Source organism: Embiotoca jacksoni, unplaced genomic scaffold (genome assembly GCF_022577435.1).
Source record: "Embiotoca jacksoni isolate LCO1_2020_lvr unplaced genomic scaffold, fEmbJac1.0.p SCAF_60, whole genome shotgun sequence".
NCBI lineage: Eukaryota > Metazoa > Chordata > Actinopteri > Embiotocidae > Embiotoca > Embiotoca jacksoni.
Genome location: NW_027185415.1, coordinates 504,330 through 518,683, shown reverse-complemented (window position 1 = coordinate 518,683; position 14,354 = coordinate 504,330). Strand labels below are relative to the sequence as shown.

At 48.4% G+C, this 14,354-nt stretch overlaps 1 protein-coding gene across 1 annotated transcript in view; it reads right to left on the bottom strand.

Moving 5' to 3' along the window:
• The window catches only part of gbf1 (golgi brefeldin A resistant guanine nucleotide exchange factor 1), an 82,857-nt gene that overhangs the window by 16,675 nt on the left and 51,828 nt on the right, over positions 1–14,354 (bottom strand). The window contains 16 exon segments of the mRNA XM_069174643.1: positions 198–291; positions 386–622; positions 1,688–1,770; positions 3,328–3,453; positions 4,323–4,446; positions 4,542–4,744; positions 4,891–4,979; positions 5,060–5,191; positions 9,495–9,687; positions 10,774–10,968; positions 11,066–11,164; positions 11,591–11,802; positions 12,094–12,262; positions 12,389–12,606; positions 12,804–12,951; positions 14,118–14,153. Coding sequence (XP_069030744.1) covers positions 198–291; positions 386–622; positions 1,688–1,770; positions 3,328–3,453; positions 4,323–4,446; positions 4,542–4,744; positions 4,891–4,979; positions 5,060–5,191; positions 9,495–9,687; positions 10,774–10,968; positions 11,066–11,164; positions 11,591–11,802; positions 12,094–12,262; positions 12,389–12,606; positions 12,804–12,951; positions 14,118–14,153 — 2,358 coding nt within the window.

The window sequence follows — 14,354 nt, the reverse complement described above, 5'->3', positions numbered from 1 at the left end:
ATTTTTTCCACTACTGTCGTCTTTATATCTTTACCTTATCTTATAGAGCATATTATTATCATGATCAGATCATTGTAAACATGAAGAAAAGTAAATCAATGAATTGTCCTGAACTGATGGGGCAGTGAACAGTGTTTCCTGAAGTGTCTTGAACATTTCCCGGTAGAAGCGACAGGATGCTGCGGACTGTTTTCTACCTCGCTGCTCAGAGTGGTGAACTTGCAGAGCGAGATGATCAGATTGTCGAAAACATCACTGAAGCCGTAGTGAGCTGCAATCATCGCACATTTCCTACGGAGACACAAACAAACAGGACGATAAAGAAACAGGAAACAGGACGTGCTGCGGTGCCGAGGACTTCAGGTCTGAAGGTGCGGTCCGCTACCTGAAGCCCGTGATGGCCTTCTGGATGATGTTGTCATCGAGGCTCTTGTCGAAGACGTAGGACAGGGCAGCGATGGTGGGACCCCACGTCATGGTGAACAGGTCGTGGTCGTAGCTGCCGGGCGGCAGGCGGAGGAAAACACCTTCGGGCGTGGCGCCGCGGTGCAGCAACACACTCCACACATAGTTCTCCTTCACCAGACCCGTCTGCTCGTCCGGCATCACGATCTCCTCGTTCCTACGGAGCAACGAACATCTCAGCTGGGACATCGGCTCACTCACATCAGACCAGACGCCATTAACAGTTTCAAATCTTCATTTAAAGAACCAAAGTTCTCTTCTGAGTTCACGTACAAATGGAGGAAATACAAGACATCAGAACCTCGACCCCATTTAACCTCGCAAATACAAAGGTTTGGAATTTTATCCATAAATCGGATAAATAAATTCACTCCATCTGATCATTTGATCATCTGCTGTTCAATCTGAACCCGAGTTCACAGTGACCTTGAACTCTGACGGCAGTGGGACGGACGTGAGTTCACAGTGACCTTGAACTCTGACGGCAGTGGGACGGACGTGAGTTCACAGTGACCTTGAACTCTGACGACAGTGGGACGGACGACCTTGAACTCTGACGTCAGTGGGGCAGACGTGAGTTCACAGTGACCTTGAACTCTGACGACAGTGGGACGGACGACCTTGAACTCTGACGTCAGTGGGGCAGACGTGAGTTCACAGTGAAAATCGAATCCTTGGGTCTAAGACAACATTTTTTCTGTATCTAAAAAAATTCCCTGAATACTCTCTTAATGGGACCAATGTGAGGTCACGGTGACGTTTAACTTTGACTCCTGAATCTAATTGTTCATCCCTGTGATCCCCGAAACTTAAAATAATTCCCTGGAGGGTGGTATGAGAAGAACGATGAGTCTGAGCAGGCATGTGATGCTGCTAATTGTCAGTAGAGACCAGATGATTCATGGATTCAAATTGTGACAATCCATTAATAATAATTGTTTTAATTTAGGAGTTCCACTTTCTCTAAAATGAACATTTGCGGTTTTCTGTTTTAAAAAAATTACAAAAATGATACTCTTTGGATATTAAAGTATTAACTGTACAAATGAAGCAATCTAAAAGGTTACTTTGGACTTGAGATATTGTTTTTGATCATATTTTCTAATGCTGACATTTTACAGGCAGAACAAAGATTGTTGAGTGGAGTAATGAGTATTCTTGAGAGCTTGTTATATTTCAGATCTCTGCTCTGAGTGTTGTGCATTGTGTGACGGCAGCTTACTTGATGGCGTTGTAGATGTCCTCCAACATGTCCTGGTCAAAGTCCTTGTTTCCATTGACTCCCTTCAGATTTTTCTTGAATTGCTTTTGAAGGAAACAACGAACGTGACGGTTAGCAGAGCGATAATCATTCATCAGTGCTTCCTCTCTCCACCATCAACTCATCAGTCAGCGCATCTCAACAGGAGCTTAGCTGCGACACTCGAGCCTCCGGCATCCAGCGCTTTGTTAACCGAGCATCAAACCAACAATTAAAAGAGCCTCGGGTGGAAACACTCTCGTTATGTGTCACTTAATATGTTTGGTTGCATCGTTAGGATGAGCGGGATTAGAGCCAAGAAGCTCCTGTAAATAAACGTGACCACCCAGCGATGACGGACAGCCTCAAGGCTGCGTTATACATGGGGAGCTGAGGAGGTTGGTGTTCATGGCAGGTAGGCAGAGGAACCAGCAGTGGAACCAGCAGTGGAACCAGCAGAGGAACCAGCAGAGGAACCAGCAGTGGAACCAGCAGTGGAACCAGCAGAGGAACCAGCAGAGGAACCAGTAGAGGAACCAGCAGAGGAACCAGGGAGCTCCCGGGTCTCACCAGGGTCATGTAGGGGGTCACTATCCGAACACATGCTGGACATCCCACCGTTACCTTCCTCAAACACTGCTAGAGAACGGGATCTGACTCACGGTGGCGCTGGACATAGTTTTCAGAAATAAGCCCGGTGCCGACGGGCGGCGGTGAATGCTCCACATTACAAGCTGCTCAGAGGGTGAGGTGCGAGGCGCCACTTTTATTGGCGCTCTCCAAACTATTGTGTGGAAACCTCTAAAGGCCTCTTCACCCCAACCACAGCTGACCTCCGGGACGAGAGGGACGATCTAAACATACAGCAGCAGCTGGAGGACGAGGACAGACCGCACTCAAGGAAGGACCGACCCACAGACAGAGCAAGTGGTGGCTATTGTTTGACAGAGACCCCCCCTCCCTGACACACTGCTCACAGACTCTGTTTAGTCTTCAGCCGCTGTCAATCAAAGAGAGGAAAAATAGAGACAGGCAGATGCCCCCCCCCCAGCCCCCCACCGCCTGTTCAGGATGAGTTCACCTCTCCGACGGACCACCACTGGCTACAGCTTCTGGCCGCAGGCTTTCTGAGCCACCGAGCTGCCCCGGTGGAAATGTTAGCTGAGTCGGAGGAATGTCACACTGACAGACGGTGGATCGTCCCAGTGGGAGGAAATAAACAGATATAGAGATACAGAGAAGCTTTCTACCCGATTCACAACCAGGCAGAAAACTAAAATATTAAATATAAACACAAAGTTTACAGGTTAATTGAGGTTTTTATACTGATGGAGCTTTGACTGAAACAAAAGGTGTTGCTTAACAGAACTACGTCACAATAGTGAACATGACTCTAACCGAGCCTCTTCTTTAAACTACAGGTACTCGTAGTTTAACTATTTCTACGTAGTATATAACTTAAGATGTAAACTTGGTAAGCAGTCTCTGAACATATCAATACTTTCATAGTGTAAACCATAAGTCTTTTCTTTTTTTTTTTCAACAGGCTGATTATTTGTGTGTGTGTGTGTGTGTGTGTGTGTGTGTGTGTGTGTGTGTGTGTGTGCGCGTGTCAGACGTACCTCCACTGTCATGGGGATGTTCTGCTTGCGGACGTTGTGGTTGTGCTGGTCGGTGTTCAGCATGATGACAGCGTAGGCCAGGGCGAAGCCGGCATCGTTGGTCATGAACGGAGAGCCGTTCACTTTCTGCAAACACACAAACACCGTCGCCGTTACACAACAGCAGCTGCACACACCCTGCTGACATCACACGCACCTGTAGAGGGGAAGTCATTCATAGACGCACTTCCTCCTGTCAATCATCTGCTGTTTCTGTATTGTGTATACTTCTGTTTGATCAGAGACGAGTCACACGACTAATACAGAATGAGAATAGTGTCACAAAGCATCTGAGATGAAAGGAGGAAACACTTTGAACTTATCAGAGCAGCTCAACAACAAACATCCAGATGTGTTCACACAACGTTAGCGGAGGACTTTCAGTTAAGTTTCCATGAACACGTTCACATCCTGAAATGAAGCCGTTAAGACAGACGAACTAACACCAGGTCGAAGGGTGGAGCTTCGTCTTCCCACCAGTCATAGCTTATGACTGGTGGGAGATATAGTGGAGATATAGTGGTTTCATGAATTATAGTTTTATTAGTAGTATCATATTATTATGAGTATCATCTCCTTTTCCTTTAAAAACCAGATACACTTGCACGTTGGCAGATTTCTATAATTCAAAACAATTTTTACTGAATATATAATGCGCCAAATGAGACTTTAAGTCGTCTCAGGGTCCTTCCAGCAGTGGTGGATAATGGTGGATTTGCGAAGTAGCAGGACAGCCTGGTTCTCTGCAGAGGAAATGAATCTGTTCGTGTACAGCTAAAGAGGAATAATAAACACAGTAAACTAATGAACTAACTTCATCTACAACAGGACTCTCCTCTCATTCCCGTTCCTCCTCTAACGAGCCTTCAGCTCAGCCGACCTCATCTCTGGATGAAGCTACATGGGAATGAGGACCTGTGGAGACATGTTCCTGAAGCTGAGGAGATGTTCCTTACATGCCAGTTGTCTGTGAAGGTTTCCAGGAGTCTCTGGATGACGGGAGCCTCTCCAGGTAGTCTGAAGGCCTCCAGGTAGAGACGCAGGGCCTCGTCGATACGAAGACCCTGGAAGCCGAATGTGCTGCAAGAAAGGTTCAGATTAGACCAGAGCTCAGATCCACGAACTCAAACCTCCACTGGACCACATGGTAAAATAAACCTTGATGATGCTCCTACTTCACAAAGCTGTCCAGGAGCTCCATGTTCTTCCGGTCGCTGATGTACTCGCCGATCATCTTCTTCTCCAGTCGGGGGTTTTCTCTGAGCCACTGGGCCACCTGGTTGTTGTCCATGGGGTTGGTGAGGAGGCCCTTCTCCTGCAGGAGCTGGATCCCCTTCTTGGGCTTCAGGTTGAACTGCTCTGTGCCTGTGATGAGCAGCTACACACACACAGCAGATCTAAGAACCGGCAGCAGCGATGTTCACCACATCTGGATCAATCAGCTCCACCACATCTGGATCAATCAACTCCACCACATCTGGATCAATCAACTCCACCACATCTGGATCAATCAGCGCCACTTACCTTCTTCTTAGTTCTGATATCCATCAGCTCCTGTGAGTCCGGTAGACATGAGGAGAAGCGCTGAGGCTTTTTGGGAGTTTGTTTCTCAGCTGAGAGAAGAAAGAAGTTTATATCAGCTTCAACTCAGTTTCCATCCACAGATTAAAGTGTGTTTACATGCAGGTTTTACCAGCGTCGGCGTCTCCTTGATCCTGTCGGCCCAGCTTCATCTTCTCGGCCATCAGATGTCCGCTGGTTGGTGGACAGACCGGAGGCTCAGCTGGAGGACTCAGCCCGTTGGTACCGCCCAGTCTGATGAGCTCTGAACACACAGGGAACATTTTACACCTACACACTGACCGGACCTTTGAGCTGTTCAATATCTGTATAACATAGTACTCTAATCATTTTAATGGTCACTATGACGACAAGATGGATCATCAGTTTTATAAAAAAATACATTCTATATTAAACTTTCGAACAGAGCCGTGGCCATCAAGTAAAGCTGGCTGTGTGTAGATGTGTAGTTGCGTGTAGGTGCGTGTAGTTGCGTGTATGTGCGTGTATGTGCGTGCAGGTGCGTGTATGTGCGTGCAGGTGCGTGCAGGTGCGTGTATGTGCGTGCAGGTGCGTGTATGTGCGTGCAGGTGCGTGCAGGTGCGTGCAGGTGCGTGCAGGTGCGTGTAGTTGCATGTAGGTGCGTGTAGGTGCGTGTATGTGCGTGTAGTTGCGTGTAGGTCTGTGTAGTTGCGTGTAGGTGCATGTATGTGCATGCGGTTGCGTGTATGTGCGTGTAGGTGCGTGTAGTTGCGTGTATGTGCGTGTAGGTGCGTGTAGTTGCGTGTAGGTGCGTGTAGTTGCGTGTATGTGCGTGTAGTTGCGTGTAGGTCTGTGTAGTTGCGTGTAGGTGCATGTATGTGCGTGCAGGTGCATGCAGGTGCGTGTATGTGCGTGTAGGTGCGTGTAGTTGCGTATATGTGCGTGTAGGTGCGTGTATGTGCGTGCAGGTGCGTGTATGTGCGTGTATGTGCGTGTATGTGCGTGTAGGTGCGTGTAGTTGCGTGCAGTTGCGTGTAGGTGCGTGTAGGTGCGTGCAGGTGCGTGTATGTGCGTGTAGGTGCGTGTATGTGCGTGTAGTTGCGTGTAGGTCTGTGTAGTTGCGTGTAGTTGCGTGTAGGTGCATGTATGTGCATGCGGGTGCGTGTATGTGCGTGTAGGTGCGTGTAGTTGCGTGTATGTGCGTGTAGGTGCGTGTAGTTGCGTGTAGGTGCGTGTAGTTGCGTGTATGTGCGTGTAGGTCTGTGTAGTTGCGTGTAGGTGCATGTATGTGCGTGCAGGTGCGTGTAGTTGCGTGTAGGTGCGTGTATGTGCGTGTAGGTGCGTGTAGTTGCGTGTAGGTGCGTGTAGTTGCGTGTATGTGCGTGTAGTTGCGTGTAGGTCTGTGTAGTTGCGTGTAGGTGCATGTATGTGCGTGCAGGTGCGTGTATGTGCGTGTAGGTGCGTGTATGTGCGTGTAGTTGCGTGTATGTGCGTGTAGGTGCGTGTATGTGCGTGTAGTTGCGTGTATGTGCGTGTAGTTGCGTGTAGGTCTGTGTAGTTGCGTGTAGTTGCGTGTAGGTGCATGTATGTGCGTGTAGGTGCATGTATGTGCATGCAGGTGTGTGTATGTGCGTGTAGGTGCGTGTATGTGCGTGTAGTTGCGTGTAGGTCTGTGTAGTTGCGTGTAGTTGCGTGTAGGTGCGTGTAGGTGCGTGTAGGTGCGTGTAGTTGCGTGTAGTTGCGTGTATGTGCGTGTAGTTGCGTGTAGGTCTGTGTAGTTGCGTGTAGTTGCGTGTAGGTGCATGTATGTGCATGCAGGTGCGTGTAGGTGCGTGTAGTTGCGTGTAGTTGCGTGTATGTGCGTGTAGTTGCGTGTAGTTGCGTGTATGTGCGTGTAGTTGCGTGTAGGTCTGTGTAGTTGCGTGTAGTTGCGTGTAGGTGCATGTATGTGCATGCAGGTGCGTGTAGGTGCATGTATGTGCATGCAGGTGCGTGTAGGTGCGTGTAGTTGCGTGTAGGTGCGTGTATGTGCGTGTAGTTGCGTGTAGTTGCGTGTATGTGCGTGTAGTTGCGTGTAGGTCTGTGTAGGTGCGTGCAGTTGCGTGCAGTTGCGTGTATGTGCGTGCAGGTGCGTGCAGGTGCGTGTAGGTGCGTGCATGTGCGTGTAGTTGCGTGTAGTTGCGTGTATGTGCGTGTAGGTGCGTGTATGTGCGTGTAGTTGCGTGTAGGTGCGTGTAGTTGCGTGTAGGTGCGTGTAGGTGCGTGTATGTGCGTGTAGTTGCGTGTAGGTGCGTGTAGTTGCGTGTAGGTGCGTGTAGGTGCGTGTATGTGCGTGCAAGTGCGTGTATGTGCGTGTATGTGCTTGTAGTTGCGTGTAGGTGCGTGTATGTGCGTGTAGGTGCGTGTAGTTGCGTGTAGGTGCGTGTAGTTGCGTGTAGGTGCGTGTAGGTCTGTGTAGTTGCGTGTAGGTGCATGTATGTGCATGCAGGTGCGTGTATGTGTGTGTAGGTGCGTGTAGTTGCGTGTAGGTGCATGTATGTGCATGCAGGTGTGTGTATGTGTGTGTAGGTGCGTGTAGCTGCGTGTAGGTGCGTGTAGGTGCGTGTAGTTGCGTGTAGGTGCGTGTATGTGCGTGTAGTTGCGTGTATGTGCGTGTAGTTGCGTGTAGGTCTGTGTAGTTGCGTGTAGTTGTGTGTAGGTGCGTGTAGGTGCGTGTATGTGCGTGTAGGTGCGTGTAGTTGCGTGTATGTGCGTGTAGTTGCGTGTAGGTCTGTGTAGTTGCGTGTAGGTGCATGTATGTGCATGCAGGTGCGTGTATGTGCGTGTAGGTGCGTGTAGTTGCGTGTAGTTGCGTGTATGTGCGTGTAGGTGCGTGTATGTGCGTGTATGTGCGTGTAGGTGCGTGTAGTTGCGTGTATGTGCGTGTAGGTGCATGTATGTGCGTGCAGGTGCGTGCAGGTGCGTGTATGTGCGTGTAGGTGCGTGTATGTGCGTGTAGGTCTGTGTAGTTGCGTGTAGTTGCGTGTAGGTGCATGTATGTGCATGCAGGTGCGTGTATGTGCGTGTAGGTGCGTGTAGTTGCGTGTATGTGCGTGTAGGTGCGTGTAGGTGCGTGTAGTTGCGTGTATGTGCGTGTAGTTGCGTGTAGGTCTGTGTAGTTGCGTGTAGGTGCATGTATGTGCGTGCAGGTGCGTGCAGGTGCGTGTATGCGCGTGTAGGTGCGTGTAGTTGCGTGTAGTTGCGTGTATGTGCGTGTAGGTGCGTGTATGTGCGTGTAGTTGCGTGTAGGTGCGTGTAGGTGCGTGTAGGTGCGTGTAGTTGCGTGTAGGTGCGTGTAGGTGCGTGTAGGTGCGTGTATGTGCGTGTAGTTGCATGTAGGTGCGTGTAGTTGCGTGTAGGTGCGTGTAGGTGCGTGTAGGTGCGCGTAGTTGCGTGTAGGTGCGTGTAGTTGTGTGTATGTGCGTGTAGTTGCGTGTAGGTCTGTGTAGTTGCGTGTAGGTGCGTGTAGTTGCGTGTATGTGCGTGTAGTTGCGTGTATGTGCGTGTAGTTGCGTGTAGGTCTGTGTAGTTGCGTGTAGGTGCATGTATGTGCGTGCAGGTGCGTGCAGGTGCGTGTATGTGCGTGTAGGTGCGTGTATGTGCGTGTAGTTGCGTGTAGGTGCGTGTAGGTGCGTGTAGGTGCGTGTATGTGCGTGTAGTTGCGTGTAGGTCTGTGTAGTTGCGTGTAGTTGCGTGTAGGTGCGTGTATGTGCGTGTAGGTGCATGTATGTGCATGCAGGTGCGTGTATGTGCGTGTAGGTGCGTGTATGTGCGTGTAGTTGCGTGTAGGTCTGTGTAGTTGCGTGTAGTTGCGTGTAGTTGCGTGTAGGTGCGTGTAGGTGCGTGTAGGTGTGTGTAGTTGCGTGTATGTGCGTGTAGTTGCGTGTAGGTCTGTGTAGTTGCGTGTAGTTGCGTGTAGGTGCATGTATGTGCATGCAGGTGCGTGTAGGTGCGTGTAGTTGCGTGTAGGTGCGTGTATGTGCGTGTAGTTGCGTGTAGGTGCGTGTAGTTGCGTGTATGTGCGTGTAGTTGCGTGTAGGTCTGTGTAGGTGCGTGCAGTTGCGTGTAGGTGCATGTATGTGTGTGCAGGTGCGTGCAGGTGCGTGTATGCGCGTGTAGGTGCGTGTAGTTGCGTGTATGTGCGTGTAGGTGCGTGTAGTTGCGTGTAGGTGCGTGTAGGTGCGTGTAGTTGCGTGTAGGTGCGTGTAGGTGCGTGTAGTTGCGTGTAGGTGCGTGTAGGTGCGTGTAGTTGCGTGTAGGTGCGTGTAGGTGCGTGTAGTTGCGCGTAGGTGCGCGTAGTTGCGTGTAGGTGCGTGTAGGTGCGTGTAGTTGCGTGTATTTGCGTGTAGGTGCGTGTAGTTGCGTGTAGGTGCGTGTAGTTGCGTGTAGGTGCGTGTAGTTGCGTGTAGGTGCGTGTAGGTGCGTGTAGTTGCGTGTAGGTGCGTGTAGGTGCGTGTAGGTGCGTGTAGTTGCGTGTAGGTGCGTGTAGTTGTGTGTAGGTGCGTGTATGTGCGTGTAGTTGCGTGTAGGTGCGTGTAGTTGTGTACCAGCGGTGGAGTCGGGTCCGTTCTTGCCAGAACCTTCTCCCTCCGCCAGCAGCGCCTCCTTCTGGTCCTGTTGGGCGGTGCTGGTGAGCACCTTGGCCTGGCAGTGGGCCTCGGTGCTGTCAATAACGGTGAGCAGCGCCTCCAGTGACAGCAGGTGGGTGGTGTACAGCTGCCCCGACACCGGGAAGGCGTTCTACAACAAGATGGAGACGCGTTATTTTACATATTGGACTTTATTTGATCCATAAATACTAATCAGCTCATTGTTCAGTCCAACTGATCATCATCAAGTTGTTTCTCAGGTATCGCGTTCACTATAACAGGATGCACCTGAGGTCAGGTGACCTTTGACCTCAAAAACTTGGTTCAAAAACCAGGCGACCATCTGACAGCTGCCGGAAGTGTTGAACTTTTTAAACATAAATTGAAAACCCGCCTCTTCAGCTTTGCTCTTAATGACTTTTAGACACATTTAAATTATATTATATTTACTTTTAAATGTTTCTTTTCATCTATTTGCTTTTCTTGATTTATTTCCTCCACACTTTCATACTTTTTATCATCCGTTTAGTTTTACAAACTTTTAATTCCTCTTATCGATCCTATCTCATGTTTTATCCTACCATACTAAATACTAAAAACCTTGATCTTTTTCATGCATTGTCCTTATTTTCATACTGGTTTTAGTTTCTAGTTCATATTGAACTCTATTTTAACACTCTAATCATCATTTTATCTTTTAATCTATCTTCTACATTTCATCCTGCGTGCGTCTCAAAGTGGTTTTTAAATTGTCTTATTTTCCTTTTCATTTGTTTTTAATTTGTTCTCTGTTTTATTATTGGCCTGTCAATCATCTGTAAAGCACTTTGAACGGCACCAAAATGTACTAAAAGGGCTGTATAAATACAGTTCCATTGATTAATTGATTGATTGATTGATTTGTGTCCAATTTGAAGAACTCCCCTCCAGCTTTTCTTGAGATATCGCATTGATGAGAATATGACGAGTAAATGAGATGGACATATGAGCCGGAGTTTGGTCACGGTGGTCGTGACCTTTGACCTCCAAAATCTAATCAGGATCATAGGAGTCAACAGAAAAACAACAACAAAAACACCTTCAACCTGAAGATTGCTGAAGTATTTGCTAAATGAAAGAGTGAGCTTCTTATATTCAGTCTTGCGTACAACAAAGGTATGATGATGTTTTCCAGACTAAAAGTCACCGGCGTCCTCCTGAAGCTCGCCAGCGTTCGGTCCGTCTGATTGGCTCTCACCTTGGACAGCAGCTTGGTGAGGTCTTCGAACAGGTTGGAGCAGTAGAAGTCGCAGTCGTAGTTGATGAAGAGCTCGGTGACGAAGCTGGGGATCCTCCACAGCTGGACCAGAGCCTCCAGAGCCATCTCCTTCATCTCGTAGGGCATCTTCATGTTCTCCGAGGTGATGCAGTCCATCAGCTTCTTCAGGTACATCTGCCAGGTCAGCACACAGGTGGATGATTGTTACTATCACACATGAAGGCTTCAGATAAGCAACAGCTCTGATCAATGCAGATTGATTGATAGTTACCTCAAGCTGGAACTTCAGATGTTCTCTCATGTTTTCAAAAAGCAGGAAGCAGACTCGTATGGAGGAAGCGTAAAGATTCATCCGCTCCACACTCAGCAGCTGCGACAGATCACACATCATCACGAGACATCTTTAAATATCAACATGTCTCCAAATGACTTCTTTCCTTTCATTCAGGATGCAAGTTTAACGTTTCACCGTCAGGTATTTTATATCAAACTTTGACTTGGAATAAAAGACTGAAAACAAAATGATCAACGGATAGAATATTAAAAAAATATATACTGTCAACCTTTTTCTGTTTATAGATTTACTAACAAACAAATAGATGGATCAATATAAATATGGAGTTTATTATTCCAGCATGTTATCAGTATAAAAGCTCATATTAAAGTAGATATCGTAGCTAAAACATCATTTCAGTGTTATTGTAAACAAATTGTGCAGAGTTGATGAATTTCAAAATAAAATGTATTCCATCACATCCCACCAGCAGACAGCTCAGTTACAAGCAGGAGGTCGTACCTGGAACAGGTGTCTGCACAGCTCGTCCTTCACCAGCACCAGGAGAGACGGGTAGTTGGCGATGTGTGCCGACTCCAGCGCCGCCGTCAGCAGCTGCAGGCCCATGTGCATCATGGCGTCAGTGTTGTGGCGGTCGTGGGGGTTGGTCAGGGAGATCAGGAAGCGGAAGAGCTCCCTGAGACACGGCAGGCCGTACGGGATGAGGGACGCTCCTGCAGACGGGAGGCCGGAGGAGGACAGAGGAGACAGGAGAGAGGAGAGAGGACAGCACTGATAATACTGAAATCTGAAAACATCCCCAGTTTATAAAGAAAGTCACACGGAGAGCGATTCCTGAAGTCATTAACTATCAGAAGCAGCTGTTTCCTTGCAGTCTGTGTTTCAGAACAACTATCATTTATTTGAACCTGCATGCTAACAAACCAACACAAGAAGAAGACGTGAGGTCAGACAGAAAACATCTGGAGAGAAATCTGAGGTTTGAACCCCTTCAGAGGTCCTACCGTCTCGTTGTGTGGACTGCGTGAAGCGGACCCCCCGAGGGTTGACGTAGTCCATGTCGTGGACAGAGGGACTGTCTGACTGCTGGAGGATGGAGTCTTTGTCCTCCAGAACCTCGGGGATGGACTCCACCGAGGCCGACGCAGCGGGTTCAACCTGCCTGCCCTCAGACTGAATGGACACACAACACAATATCTCCATAGTAACGTAGATACACCGTTTCTAACATGCAAACAGATCATTCATCCACTGAGAAGACTGTTAGCGGTGGAAGAGATGAGGAGGAAACATCCCCACCTGTCCATCTGGACCGGACTCGGGCCCCGGGAGGACGGCAGCAGTGCTCAGGGTGGTTCCAGATGAGCTGCACTGTTCCAGGTCGGACAGGTCTTCCCTGGAAGTGGCTTTGGAGCAGGTGTCCAGGCCGCTGTCTGTGTTGGTTGGGCTGGAAATGGACGAGCCAGCGCTGTCTGAGGTCGGAAGGCTGGAGCCTTGTTCAATGAACGGGACACCACCTGAAGGAGGCAGATGTACGAGTCATTAAAGTCACACCACTGGTTGGTCAAATGTAAAACTACGATAAATCCAATCAGCAGCCAGCAGTGATGTCATCAACCATCAGTGATGTCATGGTTGGTTTGTGAACGTTATGAAGCCTCCAGTCGTGCAGACGGAGGAAGGTCCATGGCTGATTGTGAACATGTGGTCTTACCCGAGAGGTTGTTGTTGCTGAGGGTGCTGGGCTGGTTGGGGTCCATCTGACCGGAGGGACTGCGCACCATGTGGCGAGGCGGCCTCGGTGAGCGCCTCTGCTTCTTCCATTTGGACGACTCGCTCATTCCACCGGCTCGCATCTTCAGCTGGAGGGAACAGAGCGGAGGTCAGAGTTCAGGCCTCTCCTCGCCGCGCCGCTGCATCACTGCTGAGGCCGCGATCACAGAGGATGCTCTATCTCGCTTTTAATCTTTCTCTCCATAGCTCACATCGCTGTGAACATCGTTAGTAACAGACTGCAAACTTAATGCTGTCGTACAACAACTCTGAAGCTATTTTGGAAGCTGTTCCAGTTTTATTCTGGAGTACTACTGCACATGTTGTAAAACGTAGTTTAAAGCCGTCAGTGTCTCCAGAGGGAACTGTGTAAAAATCCTCAGGTGATGTTGGTGTAAACAGATGGTATATATCTAGTTCAGATGCTTCACCATGAAGCTGACTGTGCTTTAAAAACAAAGCAATGTTTAATGTGAAGTAAACTTTGAAATGAAGGACTATTTTATTTATTAAAGCTGAATACAGAAGAGTCCAACACGCTTCACATTGAACAAACTGTTTTGGCAGCATCTTGTGTAACATAACTAAAAGACACATTTCAACATAATAAAAAAAGAATCCTGTTTGGTTACCAGGGAAACCCCGGTTCTCTGTAAAAAGTGGGAGGAATTTCATTTTGGTAAGATATTAAAAGAAGAAAACGTCCTATTTAATCGCAGCCGAAAAAACCCACAACTTTAGCTGTGAATTAACCAGCAGGAGCAAACAAACAAACATCAGGTTGTGTACATGCATGCAGATGTTGCACACTGAGACGATGTGGGCTGCTGTTCCTTCAAAAGGTGTCTGCGGTCATTTATTCTCCTTTAAATCTGTTTTATTTGAAAACACAAAAGCTGCTCAAACATGCAATAATATGCCACAAGTGAGAGAGCGTGTGGATGTATGACACGTACAGGAGGCATGAACCAAAATAATTCAATAAGCAACTAAGACAGGAATAATACAAATGTGATGTGAGCATTTACAAGCACAGATATGTCATAGAGAGCGATGTGGTTTAAAATAAAGCACCTACGTCAGTTTCTTTGTTCTTAAGTAACACATCTATTCATGTTTTCTTTAAATACAGCACATCATGTTTCTCCTCTCCACGTTTACAGACTAAAGAAGCGGGAGGTTAGTGAGGTCTCAGAGGACGGGGAGTTAAGGGAAGAGATGCTCCAACCTAAATACTGGACGTCATCTTCCTTACCTGCACACGCTTGTTTTTCCACAAGATATTGTAAGCCTCAGAAGAGAAGGGGAGCAGGCAGGTGCCCGTGATTAGTGATGGGTATCAGATCAGCAGTGGGACCAACACATAGCACACTGGAGCACATACAGCTGTTCATGACAGGACGGGGAGGGGGGGGGGGGGGGTACAGGCTCCACCCACTACAGAAGGAGGAACCAGCAGCTCAGCAGGAGGGCGAGTGGACGACCAGATGGC